This window comes from Carettochelys insculpta, chromosome 12 (assembly GCF_033958435.1).
Source record: "Carettochelys insculpta isolate YL-2023 chromosome 12, ASM3395843v1, whole genome shotgun sequence".
NCBI lineage: Eukaryota > Metazoa > Chordata > Testudines > Carettochelyidae > Carettochelys > Carettochelys insculpta.
Window position 1 is genome coordinate 28,868,745 of NC_134148.1, and position 24,115 is coordinate 28,892,859.

Consider the following 24,115-nt stretch of genomic DNA (forward strand, 5'->3'; position numbering starts at 1 on the left):
GATACAGAGCTGATGCAAGCTACTCAAGAAAGGAGTCACACTTATTTACCTTTTTTCTTTGTTTTGGTGCATCCTGTCTTCTAAACTAAGTAATGCTTTCAATATATGTGATTGCTCTCTTGTGTATAGAAAAACACAGCCATTGTGGGGAAGAGACAAATTATATTTTATGAAGCCATGAAGTGAGTGTGTATACTTAAGGATGAGAGTTGCGTAAATGTGCTTAATTAACTGAGTTTGAACTCGCAGTGAGTAGTGTATCTCAGAGGGATTTGCCTTGTGAAGGTGTGAGGAGAATTTAAATTGTCAGTCTGATGCTTGAGTGGAACCACAGGTGTAAGTATGGAAGGAAAAAGCCAGCAATAGATAGATAGCTCAGGTGGCTATCCTGGCAGGTACAGGCACTGATTCTAAATTAGGTGAGTTGACAAAAAATCTGCAAGCAGAAGAGGAATTAGGATAAAATGAGGAGAAACATGCAGAAAGCAAACGAGCCATCAGTTTCTGACTCAGTGTCTTGTTCCATGGATTCCTTGTTCTGTTTATTTTAGCACTTACCTTTGGTGAGGGAAACTTCCATTATAATCCTGTCATTGGGCTTTGTGGTGCTTAATATATTAGCAGCACCTTCTGAACCAAAAGAGCTCTTTTCCTTGGTTAGCCGAGTGCTGGAGCTCAGAGATGGACATAAGGGAGACGATAGGTCGTTAGAGGCAGAATAAGGGGTGCTAAGGCTTGTCCTGACTGTAAGGGTGAGGAGACCCTTTTTGGCCTGCTAGAAAGAAAAAATGATGAGTGGGCTGAGCTCCTGTGCACCTTGTGTGTAAAGGCAGAAATTGTGCTGTGAGGAGGAGCCGTAACCTTGAATTTTTGCAAAGCATCGTAATGCGTTAATCCGTACATTGATTCTCCGTTCAGTTCCAGAACTTCATCCCCTGTTTTAAAAGGAATAATTAAACTGTGTTACTAATCACTCTTACCAAATTATGTAAGACACAGGTAGCTAAGAATCATTCTGCCTTGTGCAAATGCAGTAATGCCTCAAGACAAAAATATACCACGTACAGCACTGGCTTCAGTGAGACCAGACAGGAAACTTCAGTGAAATTAAAACACTGCTGTAAAATTTGTGTGCTCTAACTTCAATTTCACACACTTAAGGTTAGACTCATCCCTGATACAGGAAATTATCACTTTTTTTTACACTTTCAGTGTTAGCAGTGCTCGCAATTATACCCTGAATGCTTATTTTGGGTTGTTTTCTTTTTCCCTCTTCACAAATTCTCCCTTTGTCAAAATAGCCACTGTCTCTTGGTTTTATCCACAGGATTGAAGCCAACAAAAAAGGGTCTTAATGATCTCCATGTGGCAGTAAAGCTGCCCTTAATGAAGATGGCTGCCACCTCCTGTTTTGAATAAGACTAAGGCCATTCCAGCTGGTAACATGGTGTCCACGTTATGGTTCAGGAGGTGATACTGGGCCTAAGGACTGCAAGAGGCAGCAGAGATTCTGTGTTAAAGTGGATGGAGGGGGAAGGAGGACACTGGCAACAGCAGGAGGCAGATTTAGGGGTCCAGAGGGATGTAAGGGTGCAAAGGACAGTGATAGGGTGAGAGATGCAGGGATCGAATGGCAGCTTCCCCAGCTAGGGGTAATGATTGGTAAGGGGAGTCCCCTCTCAGCAGCCAGGGGAAGGCAGTCTCATAGTGTTGCAGGCTCTCATGAGCTGATTTGTGCTAGAGCCTTGGAGCTGAGACCACAGATGTGCTCTGCCTTTGTGTATAGCCCTAGAGCAGCGGTGGCCAGCGACTTAGGGTCTAAGAGCCACAGATAGAGTACAAAGAACCACGTGGGTAGAGTGCAAATATATAATATATATCTATACAGATAGATAGAAAAATAGCTCAATGCCGTGCTCCCCCCATCAGAGCCAGGCCCACCCAACCTCCTGTTTGAACCCAATCCCCTCCCTTCTCCAGAACCAGCTCCACCTCCCAGCTCTAACTCAACGCTCTCCCCTTCCCGCAGATTAAGGCAATGCAAGTCCCCCGCTCAAACTCAATGCCAGCAACTCACTGGAGCCGCTGCTGCCACACACTTCTCCCACCAAGTACTGGGGCACGTGCACATAGTGGTGGATGGCATTCCCACGCACGGCTCCGAGCAGGAGCCTCATTTAATTGCTCAAAGAGCCGCAGGTTGGCCACCCCTGCCCTCTGTGTCTGTCCTCTGGGAGGGGGAGTTGGGGAAGTGGTGTCGGTGGGTCCTAGGCAGAGAAGTGTTGCTCTTGGGTCAGAGCAGTGAGAGGAAGCTGCTGGCAGTTCCCCTATCTCAGTGGTCAGAATTGGGTAAGTGCAGTCGACTTCTGAGCAGCCTGGGAGAGGCATGCATTTCTGTGGTCATTAGAGATTGTTTTCAGCCTGGAATTATCACTTGTCTGCACTGGAGGAGGAGTTAGAAGGGAATTAAAAAGTCATAGTCACAGAGTCATACAACACTAGAAGTAGAAGAGATCGTCAAGTCCAGTCCCCTGCCCTCATCGCAGGACAAAGTACCATCTAGATCCGTGGTGTCCAATACATTGTCTACTTGCCTCGTGTGGTGAACAGGACACGGCGGTGTGGCGAATAAGGCTCTGGAGTCACATGCGGCTCTCGGAGCCTTTAAATATGGCTCCTCAGAGATGCACAGATGGTGTGTTCTCCACCCGCTCATCATCATTTGGTGGAACAAGCATGCGGCAGCAGTGGCCCCGGGCACGACTCCAGCAATGGTGAATCGCCAACATATTCAATTAGTGTGGGGTGGAGGGTAGGCTGGGGGTGCCTGGCTCTGGGGGAAGGCATTCAGTTACAGCAAGGTGGGGGTGTTGGGTGTGCCTGGCTCTAGGGGAGGGTGTTTTTTTAGAGCCGGAAGGGGGGGGTGCTATGGTGAATATTCAAGGACAACAACCACAGCTGTGGTGAGCCTTGAATTGCTGTTGGACTCCACTGATCTAAATCATCCCTGTTAGATATTTATTCACCCTGTTCTTAAATATCTCCAATGATTGAGATTCTACAGCTACCCTAGGCGATCTATTCAATTTATTCATGAAACAATGGGATCTGATTTGAAAAAACAAACAAACACCCTCCTGTCTTTAGGGGTAGGTGACCCATGACTTTTGATCTCCTGCAGTTGGTAATATTGCATTCGGAAGGTGAACAGCTAAAAACATTGAAATTTCACTGAAAAATGGGGGCTAAGGGGAAATCACAAACGTTTGATTTCCCTACTCCCGTTTTCTGCTTTGCTCTATTTATAATTGCTAAAAAGGGTTGTCAAGCCACCAGCCTCTCTTCTGAGATTATAAATAGGAGTAATGCCAATTAGAATGTGGGTATTTCTCAGGCAGGCAATGATATAAAACTGCAGTCTCATTTCACAGTGGGCACCAAATAATATTCAGGCAAAACAATTTTTGTTCCCAACCAACCTGAGCTAGACATGACCCCACAACCAACCCACAAGCAATCTGATCCTATTTTGTTATACACTTTAAATATTTGCCTTACTGGTGTGCTGGAAACTCTTTAACATCCCAAGCAATCATTCAGAATATTTTTCTTAGTAACCTCCTACCCTCTTGTAACCTTCCGTCAGCAGCAGCAGCTCCACCTGGAAAGATGGTCTTAACGTAGATACCAATGGGCCCATAAATGCTGTCCTTCCCTCCAACAATACTGAAGCCCAACCCCTAAATTAAGAGAGAGAGAGAGAGTTTGTTTCTTATACTAATTACATTGTTTTTTCCTTCTAAGATGATACATGGGCAATAGCAATTAGCAGAATTATCTAATGGACATTAATATGGTCATCGCACGATTCAAAACAAAGGTGAATGTACTGATCCCAAACATAAAATTTCAGTTAAATACCTTCTAAATACTTCTTTGTGAAAGTTATGTACAAATACACAGTTGTATGTGTGCTGGAATAGTAACATCTACTTATTAGAACACAGGCTTAGGTCTCATATCCATGACTCTTCCACTGACGTGTGGCATTGGGTGAAGCACTTAATCTCTTTTTGCCTCAGTATAAAGCGGAACTAGTGTTCGCTTCAGAGAAATGTTCTGAGACTTAGTTCTGGGGGAATGTTGCACCATTGGCTACTTGGAGAATTTGTGTACCCCCGCAGATATTTTTTTCTCTGAAGAAAATGCCTTCTACCAGAGAGTCACTGCAGTTACAACTTTTGCCCACTGGGGGCCTGCTCTGGCACCAGAACAGATGGCAGCCAGCTCACCAACCAAAGAGGTCAACAGCCAATAGGAAAAATAAGAGACTATCTGCCTGTGGGGCCAGGTGAGGAGTCACAGTGTGGGGCACATGGTGATGCTGGGTGGTCATATGGACTAGCATTCTGAAGGGCCGGTGAGGGGGGCAGAGGCTGAATAGGAAAGGGAAGCAGGGCCAAAAAAGGATGGTCATGACTGAGTGGGGGTGCAGGGGCAAGACAATGGAGGCAGGAGACGCATGATGGGGAAGAGGAGCTTAGGGGCAGAGGGTTGTTAAGTGGGAGTCCAGAGACACCTGAGGACAGGAGGAAGAAGATGCAGGACCACATAGGGATATGGAGAAGGAGTGGCTGAGTGGGTGTGCCGGGACACCTGAGGCAGATGTTCCTGGCAAGAATGGGAGAGGCAAGGGAATCATCCAGGCTGTACCTGGGGGAAGGCTCCTCAACTCTCTAACAATCGTTTTCCTCTCTTGCCCCCACCCCACCCCCAAAGAAAATTGTTCCATGTTTCTCCCACCCACATCCTACAACCCTCAAGGTTCCTTCCCAGGCTCGTTCTGAAAACTTACTTCCCTCTCCCTCCACTCCTCAATTACCTCTAACTCCCCCACGCCTTTGCACAGCTGCTGAGGAGGGGGGGGGAATACATTTCTGTATTGTATTTAAATGAATTATTACTCAAAGTTCTGTATTAATATTCCTACTAAGGAAACTATTGGTCAAGGAAAACATTTCCTGAGTCTTTTTTGCTGTCTGTGTTATTACAGACATACTTACTGACAGGTATTTGAAAATCAATGGAGATCAGCATGATTGTATTGTATTATTTTGACAAATATGTGGAATTTTGCAGAATTCTAAAACAGCAATATTTTTAATTTTTTGGCACAGAATTGCCCCACGAGTACAGGCTGTATTTAATTAGCATTTGTAAACCAACTCAAAATCCTTGGATGAAAAGTGAGGAGGGCCCCTAAGTGCAACTATAATACAGGTGACGATGATGATAATTGATTTTATTGAACTCCACAGAAGGATTTTTATAGTTACCCCTAGCTCTCAAATCGATATTGTTGATAAAGAGGTCTTTATTAGTGAATTTACAAGTCTAAAAGGACTGTGTCTAAGTTTTAGCTTCCATATTTTATACATCCCAAGTTGTGAATGAAAGTCAGTCAAATATAATCACAAATGCTAATGCAAATGTGTGGCCAGACAAAGAGCAAGAACACTCCTTTGGCATTTTTACTGGTAAGTCTAGCAGCAACTGCCTTCTCTCTGTATCACTAGGTATGTTCTTTTTAAATCAAGTCTTGGTTTTTTGCATGCCTGCATGATTTTACTGAGAGTCCCGTATGTGTAACTATGCTTTATGGCCGGCTGCATCCTGTGGATTTTCCTGTCTTGACAAACAATCAGGATGATACAAGCTGTAAGACACAACAACTTAAGTAGATGATATAAACAAACTGAAAATATGTTGCCACGGAGAACATGTTCTAGCTACTTTGAACACATGCAGTTAACTTTAGCCTCAATGACAGATGTGTGTGGAGAGTGAGCCCTCACTTAGGGTACGTCTAGACTAGGAGGAAGATTGACTAGATCAGGGCCGATCTTCCAGAGTTAACTTCTGTGCTCCTGGTAGAGACGCATCAAATCGAACTACCTGGGGTCAGCAGTCTACCCCTGTACTCAATACCACAAGGAGTAAGGAAGGTCAGTGAAAGAGTTTCTGCTGTCGACCTCCCTCTGTGAAGACAGCCAGGTAAGTCAATTCCACATAAGTCGGTTCCAGCTACACAATTGCTGTAGCTCAAGTTGAGTGTCCACAATTGACTTACCTGCCTAGTATAGACCAAGCCTTAAAGTACAGTAGGTGTGTTAGGAAATAGTGCAAAATCCAAATCAAGCTGAAGACAAGTTGCACTAAAGACCTCGATCCCGCAAGGTGCTGAATTCCCTCATGTCCTGTTAAGTTACTTGGAGCTGAGAGCAGTCTGCACCCAAAAGGCCAGAGTTGAGCTTTAATCTTGTTGTGTGAATGTTTTATGCTTGTGAAAGGTAACAAATCGAAAGGTTTTGGTGGCTGCAGTCCTTTTTTCACTTCTAGCTCAGATACAGCATAGGCACATGTTCTTGCCATGCTGCTTGGCTACCGCTGTGTCTCAGCTCTGACTTGGAGGGAGCAGCCCAAGAAGGGAGCAGCTCACTCATTCTCCAGATCCCATTCAGTCACGTCTCTTCTTTGTTAAGAAGGATGCCAGTGAATATCAGCTGTAGTAATGATTATGTGATTATGGACATATGTCTATTAGGGTACTGGTCTGTGACCACCAACACACCCCACATACCATCGAAGAGGCGGCAGAAGAGGGTGACTTTTGGTCACCTACTGCCCAGGCTCAGATTGGGTCCAGCAACCCAGAAGTGAAAGGTTCGCTGTCCTGTTACCAGCCTTTTTGCACTATTCACTCCCCATTTGAGGTATACGTTTACACCCGTGAAGCTGATTAGTATTCTGTTACCATAAATATATATAGGCATCTCACCTTCCCTTGGCCTTTCATCAAAACAATGTTTGATATTACAGAAGCCTGTGAGCCACAAGATGCATGTGTTAACTGAGCGGTGCTCAGCGACCGAGAAGGTTTTGAAACAGCCTGCAAAGAGAAAAACAGTTTTAGTGCAGTGCTGGGCTTTTGTTGTGCATAACAGATGTATGTGTAAAACACCTCTGTGAGTGTACACTCATGGAACAACAGCGATTCCACAAGCAGAAAGTGCTAGATTTTCACAGGTTTGTTTGAGTGATTCAGGCAGCTCTTTTATCCAGGAACCCGAAGGCTACAAAATTGTCTGCATCACGTCCTAGTACTTTAGTCTTCTTTTCAGGTGCATAGGGGTATTCAGCTAAAACCCTCAGGTCATTATACACCATCAGCTTGATTTTGAACTCAGATAATTTCTTAACATCATTACTTGTTTAACTCCAATGATTCAATCAGATTCACTCCCGATTCACATGGTGTGTGATTAGAGTATAGATCCTAAAACAGGGTCGGTAATAAGCAGATGTGGTTTGCCAGGGTTAGCCTGTGCAAAGGTATGGCCACTTGCAGCTTCCATTGACCACAGTTCGCTGTTCTCCAGATAAATATAGTGTCAAGTGCCCCACTACAGGCTAACCCTGGTGAACTGCACCTGGTCCACAGGCTGATTGCTGCCCCCCCCCTAAAAGTACTCCCTAGTAGTACCAATTATTTGAGTCATATTATTTGTGTTGGCATTTAATATTCCTGTGCCAAAATTATGTGTTCAGATATTTGGGTCGTGACAAGCACTGTTGTGTGAGGGTTTGAGTACACTATGGTGAATCCAGATCAGATACTGTTTTCCATTATTATTTACTCCTCTTACTGTCACACCTTAAAGCCCTAGACATAGACCAGGGCCATTGACTAACCCTGTATTCTTGTCACCATTTTTCTGCCCATTGCTTTCGCCATAAAGTGGTGAAAATATAAAAAACTTACATATAGCATTATGATGTACATTATTAAGTGAAATATAAGCGATTTAAGGATTTAATCAGCTAAGTCCTGTGATTAAGTAACAGTATAAAATTCTTCTCAACTGTAAAAGAAATCGCTCCTCTTTGCTTGGGGATTTTTAATGAGAAGCTGGTAGACTACATGCAAATTGGTTGCGTCCTTCAATTTAATAGATAGTGACTTTCTTGTGTCCAGCATATCAGGCATGACCAATTTTAATAAGCATTTGTAGTGTGATAAATGTGTAAGCAGGGTCTGAATGAGCTGTCCCTTGATATCCAGTGTTGAACGGAGGGCAAAGACTTCAGGAGCAGAATGTATTTGCACAGACACACCTATTCTGCCTAGGTGTTCTGCAGACAGAACTGCTTTGCCAGAGTGATCATTTTTTTCGCTGGTTTTGGGTTGCAACTCACTTTGACTGCAAGGGTGATGAAATGTACTTTTCCTTTCTGTATGAGTGAAGGGCAGCAGAACTGCACCTGGCATGCCTCGACTGGGGACATCACTCTAAATTGAGCTGGAAGTGGGAACACAAAATCCCACTGAAGATGAGGCAGAAGGGAGCAGGATTCCTAGCCGATGGCGAATGCTCTGCCTAAAAAGGCCTAGACCTCTTTAGACCCTCCCTTCTCCTGTGGTTCAAGTCAGAGCTGATTGGACTCAATTGAGAGGCCTTATTGCTGTTCAGTGACTACTAGAGATGAAGCCACTGAGGAACTGGTCTAGGAGCTAAGCTTTGGATGTGGTGTGGGAAGAGCGTTGCAGCAAAAGGTAACAAAGAGCAGGAGCCCAGAAGTTCCGTACCATGTGAAATCGCTAAGAGCTGAATTGAGCTGGGGAACCCTAGGACGTGGCAATCAGCAGTGGCAGAAATTAGTGGGAGGAGTGAGCAGCCAGCGATAGCAGAGATAACAGCAATAGCATACACAAGTAGGGGCAAAGGTAGCAGTAGTGATCCAGTTGAAAAGGCAACAGCAGCAGCTAGCGCATTACTTGATGCCTTGTGGCCCCTGGCCCCAACTGTCAGAGGTGGTAGCTGGACCCATGCAAGTGCACCTATGAACTCCAAGTGTTTGCAAAGGACAGCCCGCTGTGAGTGGAGTGCAGCAAAGGGAAAAAAAGAGGGGTGTGCTGATTGAACACTCATTCATCTGAGTTTCACACCCCATGGTGGGAAATTGAGGCAACACACCCTGATTGAGCAGGGTTCCCTGTAAGCTGGGCACTTGTGCAGCTGTTAGAACATAAGAATGGCCATACTGAGTCAGACCAAAGGTCCATCTAGCCCAGTATCCTGTCTGCCGACAGTAGCCAGTGCCAGATGCCCCAGAGGAGGTGAACCGAAGACAGTGATCAAGCAATTTGTCTCCTGCCATCCATCTCCCACCTTCGACAAAAGGCTAGGCACCATACCTTACCCCTGGCTAATAGCCATCTATGGACCTAACCTCCAAATATTTATCGAGCTCTTTTTTAAACTCTGTTAGAGTCCTGGCCTTCACAGCGTCCTCTGGTAAGGAGTTCCACAGGCTGACTGTGCGCTGTGTGAAGAAAAACTTTCTTTTATTAGTTTTGAACCTGCTACCCATTAATTTCATTTGGTGTCCTCTAGTTCTTATATTATGGGAACAAGTAAATAACTTTTCTGTATTCACTTTCTCCACACCATTCATGATTTTATATACCTCTATCATATCGCCCCTCAGTCTCCTCTTTTCTAGACTGAAAAGTCCCAGTCTCTCTAGCCCCTCCTCATATGGGACCCATTCCAAACCCTTAATCATTTTAGTTGCCCTTTTCTGAACCTTTTCTAACACCCATATATATTTTCTGAGGTGAGGAGACCACATCTGCATGCAGTACTCAAGATGTGGGCGTATCATAGTTTTATAAAGGGGAAGTAAGATATTTGTCTTATTTTCTATCCCTTTTTTAATTATTCCTAACATCCTATTTGCTTTACTGACTGCCGCTGCACACGGCGTGGATGTTTTCAGAGAACTATCCACTATAATTCCAAGATCCCTTTCCTGATCTGTTGTAGCTAAATTTGCCCCCATCATATTGTATGTATAATTGGGGTTATTTTTCCCAATGTGCATTACCTTACATTTACCCACATTAAATTTCATTTGCCATTTTGCTGCCCAATCACTCAGTTTGCTGAGATCTTTTTGAAGTTCTTCACAGTCTGCTTTGGTTTTGACTATCCTGAACAGTTTGGTGTCATCTGCAAACTTTGCCACCTCACTGCTTACCCCTTTCTCTAGATCATTGCCAAATAAGTTGAACAAGATTGGTCCCAGGACTGACCCTTGGGGAACGCCACTAGTTACCTCCTTCCATTGTGAAAATTTACCATTTATTCCTACCCTTTGTTTCCTGTCTTTTAACCAGTTCCCAATCCACGAAAGGATCTTTCCTCCTATCCCATGACCACCTAATTTACATAAGAGCCTTTGGTGAAGGACCATGTCAAAGGCTTTCTGGAAATCTAAGTATACTATGTCTACTGGATCCCCCTTGTCCGCATGCTTGTTCATGGAGATTTGAACGCTGCCCCGCTGATTAGCAGATCTGCTGCAGCTAGATTTTTGTTTCTGCAGGTGGTGCACATTCCCACATGCCTCAGTGCACCTACAATTATTCTGCACATACATGGAAGAAAATCCACATGCAGATGGAAAATATTAGAGGGAACATTGTGGCGGGGTATTTTTATGGCTACCTGGTGGTGGTTATGAAGTATTCCCAAATTAATAGTTGGTTCCCTTTCCTTTTAATACAAGTTTTCTTTTGTTATACACAGACTCAGAGCTTGGAAGTGAGCTTCTTAGAGGTGCCTGGGAATGTTGTTTAGTTTTCCCAGATTACTGGGTGTGGACTCAAGCTACTTGCATTTCATATTGCTCAGCAGAGCCCCTAATTAATGAAGCTTGTTGCTGCCAACTCCAACAGGCAGAAAGTTTCCATGCATAATGAAGAGTTCCTATTTGAACATTAGCATGAGCTCACTTAAGCACTGACTGAGATTATTATTGAATGCTAAGTATGCATGAAGTTCAGCAGGGCCAGAAGCAGATGCTGGGAAGTGCAGAGTTCTGATTTTCTGCAGTAATGTGAAACTAACAGCTGCATGAGAATCTAATGCATGGATCCACCCATCAAGAATTCAGCTTCTGCATATGTCAGGAAATAAGGCTTGATTAGTACACAAGAATAAGCTTACTCGTGCGGAACCATAGAGAGTTAAGAATGTGGCTGTCAAGGAGATGGCTCTACAGTGCCAAAAATAGGCTCAGTGCATGTCTATCAAATGTGTAAAACGATTTATGCCTTGTGCCATTGTCCATCTTCCATTCGAGAGCTGAGATATGTGCAAATATGTGTGTGCAATTTACACACAGTTTGTTGAAAATCAGTTTCTGTATGTGGCCAGCAGGGTGGCTTGGCCGTTCGGCTTGTGCTGTCACAGTGGCAGTGCTCCAAATAGGCAAGTAGGCTATGGGGTGAACAAGGAAATGGGGCAACACCAGTCACTCTCCTGGAGATCCATTGTAGCTGGAAAAGCTGCACGGGGGATGATCGGGGCAGTGGCTGCCAGAGAAGGGACAATAGAGGGGCTATGCTGTCATAGAGCCCTTCCTCTTTCCCTGGCCTTGCACCTCACGAAGTCAATGCAATGTGGTTCAGGACAGATGGGGGTGAGGCAGATGACCCTCTTCTGAGACAGCCAGGGACTGGGAGGTAGAGGCAGCCACAACCCCCTTCGCTTGGAGGCCTTGCTGGTGTGGCTTGAGAGATGCACTAATTCATTTTAACCTTAGTGTCATCTCAGGAGGCAGGGACCCGAAGGTGTGAGAACTCTGAGAAGAAAACTCTGTGTAACCTCCCTGTTGGAGTGTTCTTGCAGAGGCTGGTGAATGCTACTTCTGGTGGTATGTGATTTCCTGTTGCACTTACCGGACCTCTTCCTACTGAACAGTCGAGCTGCTGAGAGAGTGACTTCCGGTTACTGTGAAGACAATGAGGCTGTCTGTCTCTATATGCTGTTGATTTCTTTGTCCCTGGACAGTCGATTTCCCCTATCCAATAAGGATTTACACCTACAGAAGAAAGAAGGCACAATGCAGTATTTTTCATGAGCATTAGCTTCCAACATTTCTGCATCAAAGCTTCTAACATTTCTGCATCGAATCAACTCACAACAAGTTCAATTTAGAAAAATTTTTCAAGGTGTAAATCTAACTGTCCCAGTCTGCAAATCAGCACCCTTCAGTTGCATGCAATGACTTCACATGATCAACTGCTGGGCAGGCACAGCTAGCAGAAAGTTCTGCACAGCAAACCCACAGGGCTTTATACAAAGGCTGGCTGGTGCGCACGCACATTCTAGTCACTTTAGTACACAATCTTATGCATCCTTAACCTTCTCTGTCTCTGTCAGCTGGCTCCTAACAAGGGAGCATTTTAATTGCATCACTGAATGCACCAAGGGAAAAATCACCTTATCCCAAAGAAGATGTAGAGATATTGGTCACAGCATCAAAAGCAACAGAGATGAAAACACTGTCTAGGCTCAGCCATTGGAGCTACTGCCAGGGTAGGGTCAAGCTATTGTACATATTTCACCACGTTCCTCAAAAAACTGTTCCACAAGCTACCAGATTTCACAGCTGAGCAGAATGTTTTTTTTAGTAGATGTAGGTTTTCAAAAGATAGTAGGCTGCATGCATATTTTTTTCCACAGCCCAACCCTGGGGGCAAGGCTCTTGGTTGTGAAAAATGTGCCCCTTGTGCTGTATACTGGTGCACAGGGATGGTACCCCTCTATTCCACTGAGTGACTTGCATCCAGTCTATGCTACTGTAACCTACATACCTCTTGGTCATCTAGTGGCACTTACAGAGAGAATAAAGAGTCCTCTTGACAGCCTTAGCTACTAGCCAGCTGGCTTTTGGCTTATGCAGCACAGGTGGAACCTCTCTGGTCTGGGAACATCCATGGTCCAACACAATTTTAGTTAGCTCATCAATGATAAGTGGACATCCATCTGAGTTTCCCACAGTTCCATGAAGAATAGTAACAGAAAGAAAGCCATGCTAGTCTATATACTGTCAAAACAAAAAAGCAGTCAAGTAGCACTTTAAAGACTCACAAAATAATTAAACAAAATAAATTATTTTGTGAGTCTTTAAAGTGCTACTTGACTGCTTTTTTGTTTTGACAGTTCCATGAAGTTTATGTACAACCACCAGTTCTGGCTCACAGTGATCTGTGCTGTTATTTAGTTCTAATTTACCCCTTCATATCTAAGAATTCAGTAAGCAGTGAAAGTGTTGGTAATGCTGCTAGACAATACGGACCTCCGATAGTTTGGTAAATTCTCTGGTTCAGCACCAGTCAGGTCCTGCAGATCTGTAGAGGCTCATAGACTAAGCTCAAAAGGTCCCAGGTTTGACTCCACCCACAGATGAGTAGGGTCTGTGGGTGTTACACTACTGCAGTGGTGCTGACCTAGTCGTGGGGAGAGGGAGAGAACAAAGGAGAGGTGCTGACGTAGCATATCTCTAGCTCAGCCTCAGGTAGTGTTGGATCCTATGAAGGCCTGACTGTAAATTCAAGCTCAATCCTTGGGAAAAGGGGCTGAATGGTGCAGACACTTCCGACACATGAATGTGAACCTCTAGGACATCGCAGTCCCAGCTCTCTCAGAACGGGTAATTAGGGCTAACAACCTAACGCTAGATTGTGTTCAGGCTTTCTAGCTGTGTCATGAATGCCTGTGAAGGATTAAACCCAGAGACAGTGGGTTCTTTGTTGGCAAGCAGCCAGGTGAAACAATGGACAGAGAGGGGGATTTCTGAATTGAAGCACCTACTTGCTGAGAGAGACTTTGTGTGGCCAAAGGAGAGAGAGAAAGATGAACTAAGCCTGAAGCGAGGCTTGGAGGATTTCAGTAATATCCAGGCCTCAAGAGCAAACTTGACAGATATGTAAGTACAAAGAAAATGTTTAGTCAGACAGGATCAGTTTATTCCTTTGTTTTGGGTTTGGTGCGGGACTTCTCTGGCTGGCTGATGTACCGCCCCGTACACTATAACTTTTAAACTGAATCCCTCAACTGAATTCTCTGAGTTATAATCTACCTCCTCTTGGGTGCCTCATAACACCTAGTAACCAAGTATGCTTTATCAAGTATTTCTTTCTGTTTTCCTTTTTGAAGGCAATGAGTTAATTCCTGTGCCCTAGAGAAGGGTCTGTGTGTATGCAGGCCTAAGACTGACAGGTCAACTATCAGGGACGGCAGTTTATTTTTAACTCTTTGTTTTCAAGCTCCTTCCTAAGGGCAGCGTGCCTGATAGCCATCACAGGCCTGGGGGCAAGGTGGTAGAGGGGCCCAGCTCCCCATCCCCAGAAGGGCGGACCCAAGGGCAGAAGGGGAGGGGCTTAGAACAGTCAGCCCTGTTTTCCCCCACACCCACCCTCACCCTCCCTCAGAGCTGTGCACTCAGCACAGAACTCCACCAAGAATTTCAAAGGGGCGCAAGGACAACTGCCATCTTCCACCCTGCCTCCCCACCCCACCTCAGCACCCTGCCTAAGCATGGGTTAAGAGCTTGGGCTTGCCTGATAGGGTGATGTCCAGGAGTGTCTTCCTGGTTTTTAAAGTGGGGTTTTTCTCACTTGGGTGGTGTGAGCAACCTCCCAAGGTCAGGAACTCTTTGATCTTTGGAAGCTTTTAAGCAGAACTCTATAGAGGCTGGGTATTTTTAAGGTTTCTTGCAGGCCCACACTTTCTGCACTCGGAGTGGCAATGAAGGCAACAGCCTTACAAGCTGAAATAAACTGACTGTTCATTACAGGCTTTCTGGCTGTAATAAACTACGACATCAGTGACCAGCATTAGGCCTATGCCATGTTTCTCCAAAGGAATATGCACTGCTGGAGAACTGGGCAGGTAATTCACTGTTTAAAACTTGAGCATACTGACGTACAGATTACAGGACTGGGTTTTCGGTCTGTGTCCTGTTGACTTTACCACTGCTACCCTGGCTTTATTGTTTCTACACATTCCCCTGTGCTGAGTGCAAGCACATCTGACAATGTTTTCATTTCTTTACAAGCTGTTTCAGCTACTGCACCTCCTCGTAAAGTTAAAGTTAATTAGGCACTCACATCTGAATCAACAATCATGCTCATATGCATCCTTTCACACACACCCATTGAATGAAATCCCAGTCCTACTGAAGTTAACGAGAGTTTCGGCTTTACCGACAGGCCAGGATCCCACTAATGTTTATCATCATAAATCAAAAGGTCTTACATGCTGTGCATTTGTGTCTGTGAAAATAGCTACACAGTGGAATAGGTATGCCCATATTTGTGACTACAAATCTGGGAGGCACCTTGGTAAATTGTATCCTTCTTCTGGTTTTTTAAGCATTCACATATGTTGCTGCTGGGAATCTCAATACTTATCAGGAATGTTTAAAATGTTTTTAATTACAAATTTCTTTCTATTAATGGTAATTTTATAAAAATCAACCAAAGCTTCCCCACCCCCCCAAAATATTGTGAACTAGGTCAGTATACCTTGAAAATATGTGAAATGGTGTACATATGTAATTCTTATGTACTGGGATCACAACTGATCAAGACATCTGGATATGTAAAACCTTTCTTTAATACTAATGTTTCATGCACCGTGAATCTTACAGAAGAAACTTTAGCTAAAACACTACGAAGTAAAGCTTGGCAAAAAAAAAAAAAAAAAGCTGTTTCTTTCAACATCATGATAGAATAACCTGAGAAAGTTTCATGCATTTAAATTTCCCAAGAGAAAATATTTCCTTTTAGAAACTTACTGGTTGAATTACTGCGAGTCCTTTGACAGGTAGCTTTAGGGTATAGAAAACAATTTGTTTGTATTTCCAATTTAACAGGCCTTTCATTAGAGACAGTTGTAGAGGATTCCTGAAACGAGATCCAAAAGATTTTAAAGACAAAGCTGAACAGCTCCTGTGCAACAACAAAACACGTGAAAGCTATTATGCATTTAAAAAAAATCTCCCAATTTAGTTTGCATAAATTTCAGCCTAGATTTTAATTTCTATCAGAGACCCTGCAGAGGACAGCAGTTTATCTGGCATACATAGCATGGAATGATGAAGGATCGTGGTCCCCAACAATTTTTTTGATTGTTTCTTTCCAAACATCAGAAGTATTTGTAACTGGCCTGAGAACTAATATAGAAATACATGCAATATAGAAGTTGGATTCATTTCTTACATAGCATCCTGAATATATATGCCCCCTTTCTCTGCTCCCCTCCAACAAAACCCTACAAAGATATTTTCATTTCTTGGTAAACTGTAGATATGCTGGTCTAACTATCAGATGTTGTTTTGCGGGTAGATCCATGTTCGAGTGCCCTGATTTTTGGAGGGTAGGTGAGTACTACTATTTGAGAATCACATCCTTTGAAAGGGTTCCAAGATAGGCACCCCCACATCACTTCTGAAATGGTGGCCTCTGCGTTCAGCATTTATAAACTTTCACTGAAACAAATGTGTCCAAACGGAGGACTGAAAACAGTTTGGGAGTTTGATGGGGAAAGTAAAGGATGACACACAACCACGAACCTCACTTTAAGCGAACTTTAGAAATGAGTGCCATCCACCTCTGGATCTAGGCCAGGGGTGACCAAACTTTTTACGTCAGGCCCCACTTTTCATCCCTACAATTAGCAGTCCACCCTCACCAACTTGTCTAATGTAATTCAAACTGATGGACATTTCAGTGATGTTCAAATGAAAAAAAACCCACCTCTTTTCAGCATGTGTAAGAAAATAAGTCTGTAGAATGTAAAAACCTTATTAATCAGCATGTAAAAGTGAGTACGCCTACATAAAACAGTAACATAGTTCAACATTTTAATGAGATAGAACCTGAGACCCAGCAGCTGGTTGTGCTGTGCCCCCCTTAAAATTTTTCACACCTCCCTGAGGGGGCCCACCCCACTCCCCACTTTGCTCACCCCTGATGTAGGCAATGCAATTTATTGTAGTTCATAGGCTGTGTTGAGCCATATCAAACCAAAGGGTACTAATTACTAAAAGGGAACTAATTACATGGAAAGCTCTTTCTCTCTCTCTCAGTTGAATTATTGGAAAAATAACTGACTATGATAAAACTGCATGTTTGTGATAAACGATCGCTTTTCATAAAAAGCCAAGCGAGTTTTACTCAAGGGAATCTTGCAGGGCTTGGGAAGGTCACAACACAGTATAGGAGCACGGTCTGCATGTCGTAAGATATTGAGAACCAACAAAAAGATATGACTTACTTCCTGGAGTCGTGTTTTAGCAGAGCAGTTGGGAGGTATCCTATCAGGGCGAGGTAATGAATGGTACCTTTCCTCTTCAGCAGCAGGTGGCGCCATTGCCAAATCATAAAACAATACTTCCTTTTTCTGCCTTGCTTTCCCTAGTGTATTCTTCAGAATAAGAAACACAGTTAGCAATCTGAAGAGTGCATCATGAGACGGATTTTTCTGGCTAAGCCATTGGATCCAGAATCTCATTTCAAAAACGTTTTCTGTTAACTTTTAGTCTTGTTTTTCAGCCAATGTAATGTATGTTTTAAAGTGACAATGGGGCCTAACCTAGTTAACTGCCACAATGTAAATGTTGGATATTGTCTGCTTTATTGAAATAAGTCCTCTTTAAGGATCACTTGTGGCTGTATGCACTGCCACTGCTGACTCTTCTTTCAGCTCTCTGCCCTGCCCTGGCTGAAACAATGGAACTAAATTGAATTGGTTTAATGGCTGGCCGAGTGAAAGGGTGGGGGGATTCCAGCCATTAAACCAATTAAATTTAGTTCCGGTGTTTCAGCTGCGGCAGGGCAGGGAGCCACACATGCTGCATGGGGGGGGAAGTAAACAGGAGAGCTGCAGGAAAGGGTGGCCAAGTCTGCCCCTGCTGGAGCTGTGCAGCCCACCCAGAAGGGGCTGGGGAGAGGAGCAGCAGTAACATGCACGCAGCTGGAGGAAGTCATTGGCTGAGGCAGGTTAAGCCTGGGTTTGGGGCTGAGAGGGGTGACGGCTGGAGATTGGGGGGGCAGGCAGGTTTGGGGCAGAGAGGGGTTAAGCCTGGAGAGGTGGAGGGTGAAAGTAACAATCTTTCTAACTGCTACAAATCATTATGCATGTGCTGTTCTTAAAACAGGGGTTACAAAAAGTTACAGCCTGACCTTATTTGTTAAGGACTGTCTCATATTTATATGCATTGCAGCTCTTGAAGTATTGATTTTCTAACTGAATTTGAAAAAATGGCTCTTCTTGCTATTTTGGTTGCAGACCCCTGGAGCCTTGGATGGGTCCTTAGCCTTTTCTGAGCCCAAGCCTAAATTCTTGGATCTTCCCTTCATCCACCCAGGTCTGGTCAGTTTGTGCAAAGAAATACACTGTGGTAGGGTATGTGCTTATGAAAAGAGTGATTGTACAGTCCCAGATTGAATTTCCAAGGGCTGAGGGTGTCCCATAGTCTCTGTTTGTCCTGGAAGAGCTACATGAAGGTTAGCAGACTTAGACCACATGAGGTTTGAGGGTTTGTCAAGAAAAGAATAAATAAATGTTCCAGATGTTTGTTACACAGATTCCTCTTGTCTTTCAGGAAATGCAACTGAAATGCCATGGAGATGTGGGGTGGCCCACAGCCCTTGTGCTTACCTTGTTAGCAATCACCAAATTCACCAGGCCTGTTGCTGATTGGATGAGAGATTCAGCCTCTTTACTGGTGAGCTCTCGAAGTGATTGTCCGTTTAGTGTTAACAGTTCATCCCCTGGGCTTAGGCGGCCATCCCTATAAAAATTAAACACACCCACAGTATTACAGATCCAAACACAAGGCAGCATAATCTCGGTGTCTTGCCCCTAAAGCAACCATATGAAATCTCTCCTTTCGCCTTCCACCTTGAACACCCGGACACGGGGGTTAGCTACAGTCACAGATGGCCTCTGCCAGCACTCCTCACTGCACGAGACATTCCAAAGAGTTCCCTCTTCCCCCACTAGTCTGAGCCTCACAGAGGACTGCATACCAGTGGTGGGCAACCTGCAACCCCCAGGCCGCATGCAGCCCCCTGGGGTTCCAACTGTGGCCTGCGGATCCCTGTCTGCCCCCTTTCCCATGTGCCTCTCATGCATTGGAGCACTGGAGCCCCACCCACACTTCCTCCTACTCCTCACTCCCTCCCTCCCAGCTTGGATGCTGCAAAGCAGCTCTTTGTGGGTGTTCAAACTCTGGGAGGGAGAGGGAGAAGTGTAGCCAGCACACAAATCAGCCATTCATAGCACTCCCAAAGTGCTGGGAAGGAGAGGGACAAGCAGGAAGAGCAGGGCCCCAGTGCAACGGAGCCACATGGGGCATGCCCAGCGGCGGCCCATTGAGACAAAGAGGGGGCCACTTATGCAGTCCCACTCACTGGTCTTGGCTGCCCACCACTGCCGTATACAGTGCTCTCTTAAGAGAACACAGGGCCAGAATGCCTTCCACTGTTTCTGGTAGCATGGTGCCCCTTTATGAAGGGCTATTATAGATAAGACAGCACAAACCTTGTACAATGCACAAGCTGCCATCTCTCTAAACAATTATTTCGATAAGGCATAGAGAGACATGCCTATAGTTTGCGGATAATACCAAGCTGGAGGGTTGCAAGGATGTTGGAGCATAAGTTTGAAATTCAAAATGGGCTGGACAAACTGGAGAAATTGGATGATATTTGATAAGGACAAGTGCAAAGTACTCCTCTCTAGGAAAGAACACAGTTGCACACATACAAAATGGGAAGTGACTGTCTGAGGAGAAATACTGCAGAAAGGGATGTGGGGGTCACAGTGGACCATCAGCTAAGTATGAGTCAATAGTGTGAAACTGCTGTAAAACAAACTAACATTGTTTTGTTATGTTGCAAGCAAAACACAGGAAGTACATGCTTGAATTTTCCCCAGCCCTGACATGGCATCAGCTAGAGTAATGTCTCCAGTTCTGGGTGCCAAATTTCAGGTAAAATGTGGACAAACTTGAAAAATCCAGAGGTTAGCACCAAAGATGATTTAATGGTATAGAAAACATGGACCAGGAGAAAAGTTTATAAAAATTGTGTGGGGAGGGTTAGTATGGAAAAGAGAAAATTGAGAGTTGACATGACAATAGTTTTCAAGTACATAACAGGTTCTTACAAGAAGGAGGAAAAGAAATTTTTCTCATAATCTTTGCGGATAGGACAAAAAGCAATGGGTGTAAACTGAAGCAAGGAAGGTTTAGGTCAGACATTAGGAAAATCTTCCTAACTGTCTGGGTGGTTAAGCACTGGACTAAATTGTCTAGGGAGGTTTTGGAATCTCTTGTCATTGAAGTTTTATAAGAACAGTTTTATAAGCTTTGTTAGGAATGGTCTAACTGTTATGTAGTCCTGCCTTGAGTGTAACGGGCTGCACTAAATGATCACTCGAGAGCCCTTCCAGTCCTACACTTGTATGATTCTACCATCCGTATTTGAAAAGAGTTAGAGCTGAGCATGGCTGCATCTTTTATTTCTAATATATTTATTCATTTTTTAAGCTCTGTGTTAGTGCATCACTGTGTTCCTTTGGATTTAAGATTCCTAGAGGCAGTTAGAGTCAAAAGATAGACCCTGCAAAAACCATCAAGTCCATAATAATATTTATAAACCAAGTACCTGTAGGCAGCACCTCCATTGATCACTTGGCTGACTGTGAACCCTTTCCCAGCAGAAGTGCAGTCGGAGCTTCTAGACACTTGGATCCCCAGGCCCTCGCTCCCAGTGGCTATGCAAAGCCTCCAGATGCAGCCATCCTGGTTCAGAAAGATGAAAACAAAAGCTCTTAATTGCATCAAAGTAAATAATAACAATAATAAAATAATAAAAACAAGCAGTCCAGAAGCACGTTACACACTTTGAGGTGCTGCAGGACTGCTTGTGTTCTGTGACACTACAGACTACCCCTCTGTCATGATAATAAACTTACCTACAGTTTGATTATTTTTAAGCAAGAATTTTCTTGTTTGAGGTCCAGGGTATTTCTAAACTCAAGAAAAGTGGGAGCTGAATGGAGTTTACCTGTGGGTGAGATATTAGTCAATTTCTCAAACAATTCTCTATGGTACTGCAAAGGCTTCTGATTAGCATAGGAAGCTGTTATAGAACAATTGTGTTGCCATTAAAGGGCAAGAGAGCAGTTGACGGATTTTAGCAATAGAAATGTGTGAGTTGTCTGCCTGTGAAAGGGAAAGGAAAGAGAAAAATAATACATTAAATATGCTGGGACAAGTTTATACTTGAAGTCATTTTGCCTTCTGTTTTACTGTTGTTTTCTCCTTACTACACTACAAGCGGTTAATGGTCCTGAAAGAAGTATGCACGCACCTTGGACCAAAAAAGAGAGAGTGGGTTTGAATTCCAGTAATATAATATTGAGCCCCTAGTGGCTAATACAGTTAAACTACCATTTTTATTTTGTTAGTGTGGCTTTATGCACGGCTGAGAAACTCATACCAATACAATTCCAAATACTGCCTATAGAAGCATGCATAAAATTTACCAGGAAACACTCATGCTTCCAAAAACTGATGTGTTATCATAGCATCCGGCAAGATTCTTGCACTAAGTCCTTGGCCATATATCTACAGCCTGGTGAAGCCTGTGCAGATGCAGTTGGCCATGCTATGGGCTGGCAGGGGTAAGCGGCAGTATGGTCCAAGCAAAGGCCTGAACAATGTCTGTTTCATTTTCTATTCAGAATTCAGGCTCGGGATATGTCAACACAGTAGCCTTATGCCAAATAAGCTATTCCAAAATAGCTTATTTTGAAATAATGCAGCTACACACAAAAATGTATTTTGCAATAGGACTTAGCTATTTTGAAATAGAGTGTATACACACATAGGGCCTATGTCAAAATAGAATCATTATTATACTGTGGCTTATTTAGAAATAGGCCTCTATGCCCTCTGGCTGTGTCTACACTTGCATTCTTCTGCCAAAAGAGGCATGCAAATGAGGGAAATAAAAAATGCAAATGAGGTGCAGATTTACATAGCTAGTGCCTCATTTGCATATTCTTTTGAAAAGTTCTTCGAAAGACGAATATGCAAATGAGGCACCAGATATGTAAATCTGCACCTCGTTTGCATTTCCAATTTCCCTTATTTGCATGCCTCTTTTGGAAGAGGAATGCAAGTGTAGGCATAGCCTGTCTTAATAACTATTTTGAAATAGGCGCTATTCCTTGTAGAATGAGGTTTACCAATTTTGACATAAGCCAGCCACTCTTTTGAAATTATTTTGAAATAGCAGTTGCATTGTGTAGACTCTAGGATAGTTATTTCAAAATAATGGCATTAATTTGAAATAACTTTGATGTATAGACCTTTTCTCACATAAATAATATTTATTCCGAGGAATAGCCCCTTTGAAATGAATAGAACTGCTAACATGAGCAAATCTTCTTTAAGAGTCAGGGTTTGCAGTGTTGAGCACTTACATTTAGAGCATTTTATTTTTTCACATATTGGGGCAAATTTTCAGTCAGTCCCAAGCTCCACTCCATTTAGAGCAACCTCCCCACATTGAAATCCACATGTGATCGTACTCTGTTCCCCAGTTTGGCTATATCTACACTACAGTGATCTAGCAACAGAAGTTACTGTCAGAAGAGATTTTTCAACAAAACTTCTGTCAACAGATCGCATCTACACACAAAAGCGAATCGAAAAAGCAATCTGCTCCGTCGACAGAGCGCAGCTAGACTGCCTGGCCACTCTCGAGAGAGAGAACGGCCACCTGGAAGCTCAGCAAACAGCACTGCCTGGTGAACCGGAAGCCCTGTCTGTCAACAGAGGGGCCCCCTGGAGCATCTGCATGGCTTTTTTGTTGACAGAAACTGTCAGCAAAGGCATTATTCCTCACTGCGGAGAGGCAGAATGCTGTCGGCTGGAGTGCCAAGTTTTGTCAACAGACTGTCGACAAAATGCATTTTGTGTGTAGACACTCCATCAATTTTGTCAACAAAACCCTCTAGTGTACACGTAGCCTTTGTGTACAGGTCTTAGACTCCTCTCCTGCAAGGAGAACTGCTTTATTTCCATTTGAGTTAGTGGGGCTCCCATGCAGGCATCCTCATGGTTTTCTCTATAAACTCAAACTCTTTAGGGGCATATATTAAATAGGGACCTTATTGTGACTCAGATTTCAAAGTGCTACTGTTATTCAAATGTCAAATAATAAGAGGTGGTTTGGATATTTTTCTGGGCACAATCTTTGTTTGCATTAAATTAGTGACTATGCAAAAATGGAAGCTAATTCTCTTATGTATCTCACAAAAAGTTGAGAACAGCTATAATTTGTGTTTTAAATCCCCTCTATAATCTCTGCAGGTTTGGCTAATTTCAGTTTAGCACTGTCAAACACATTAGAAATTAATTTTTGTGTATTACTTTCACAAAAGGCTTTAACAAGATTGGAGGAATGTGTACCAATTTGTATGTATTGTCAGTATTTGTACTGTTGAGTCCTGGACATTGATCATTATATTAACATCCAAGTTGTAGCAACATGACATAAAAGTAACCTTTTAAACTCTTAGATTGGCCAATATTACAGCAGCCAATTTGTTTGGGCTTTACTCTATACTGTCTTATTTCCTGTCTCATTTATTATTTTATATATAAAAATGCTCTGGAGGTGCTTCCAAGAACAGCACAGTTATGAGTTTTGCCCATTTTTCAAAGTGTCCTGTTGGTTTTGTAAGGTGACTGGCAAATGTTCCAGACCTGGCAAATGTAGAGAACTTGTTAAAATAAATTTGGCAGGTTTGATGGGTGGGCAGGTGGGTTCCTCCTATGGCATCAGACCTAGTCATTACTGGAACATATGTTTAATGCATGTCAGTTGCCAATAAATATTTTAAAAAACTTTCACGTAGAGGCAGCTTTGTCGTACAGAGTTTAATGAAGCTGGTGATACATGTATTTCACATCTGTTCAAATTTTATTGACCTGAGCATGCAAATAAAATGAAAGCCTTTCAATAGTGCACTGTTAGTACGATTACATTTAAGCAAAAAAAAACCCAAAACCTCAGGCTGAATGAAACATCTGAATCACAGGAGTATCTCAAGATCTTTTTGGAGCCTTTTGTGCGTAGATTCAGCTGATCTTTCATGCTGATTCTTCTGCAACCCTT

General features: G+C 43.5%; 1 protein-coding gene across 1 annotated transcript in view; it reads right to left on the reverse strand.

Moving 5' to 3' along the window:
• IL16 (interleukin 16) overlaps positions 1 to 24,115 on the reverse strand; it is a 75,370-nt gene that overhangs the window by 26,205 nt on the left and 25,050 nt on the right. Inside the window, exons 3-11 of the mRNA XM_075007065.1 lie at positions 20,591 to 20,727; positions 18,579 to 18,711; positions 17,193 to 17,342; positions 15,712 to 15,820; positions 11,807 to 11,949; positions 6,839 to 6,949; positions 3,626 to 3,740; positions 862 to 935; positions 559 to 775 (exon numbers count right to left, since the gene is read on the reverse strand). Coding sequence (XP_074863166.1) covers positions 559 to 775; positions 862 to 935; positions 3,626 to 3,740; positions 6,839 to 6,949; positions 11,807 to 11,949; positions 15,712 to 15,820; positions 17,193 to 17,342; positions 18,579 to 18,711; positions 20,591 to 20,727 — 1,189 coding nt within the window. The remainder of the gene's footprint in view (positions 1 to 558; positions 776 to 861; positions 936 to 3,625; positions 3,741 to 6,838; positions 6,950 to 11,806; positions 11,950 to 15,711; positions 15,821 to 17,192; positions 17,343 to 18,578; positions 18,712 to 20,590; positions 20,728 to 24,115) is intronic.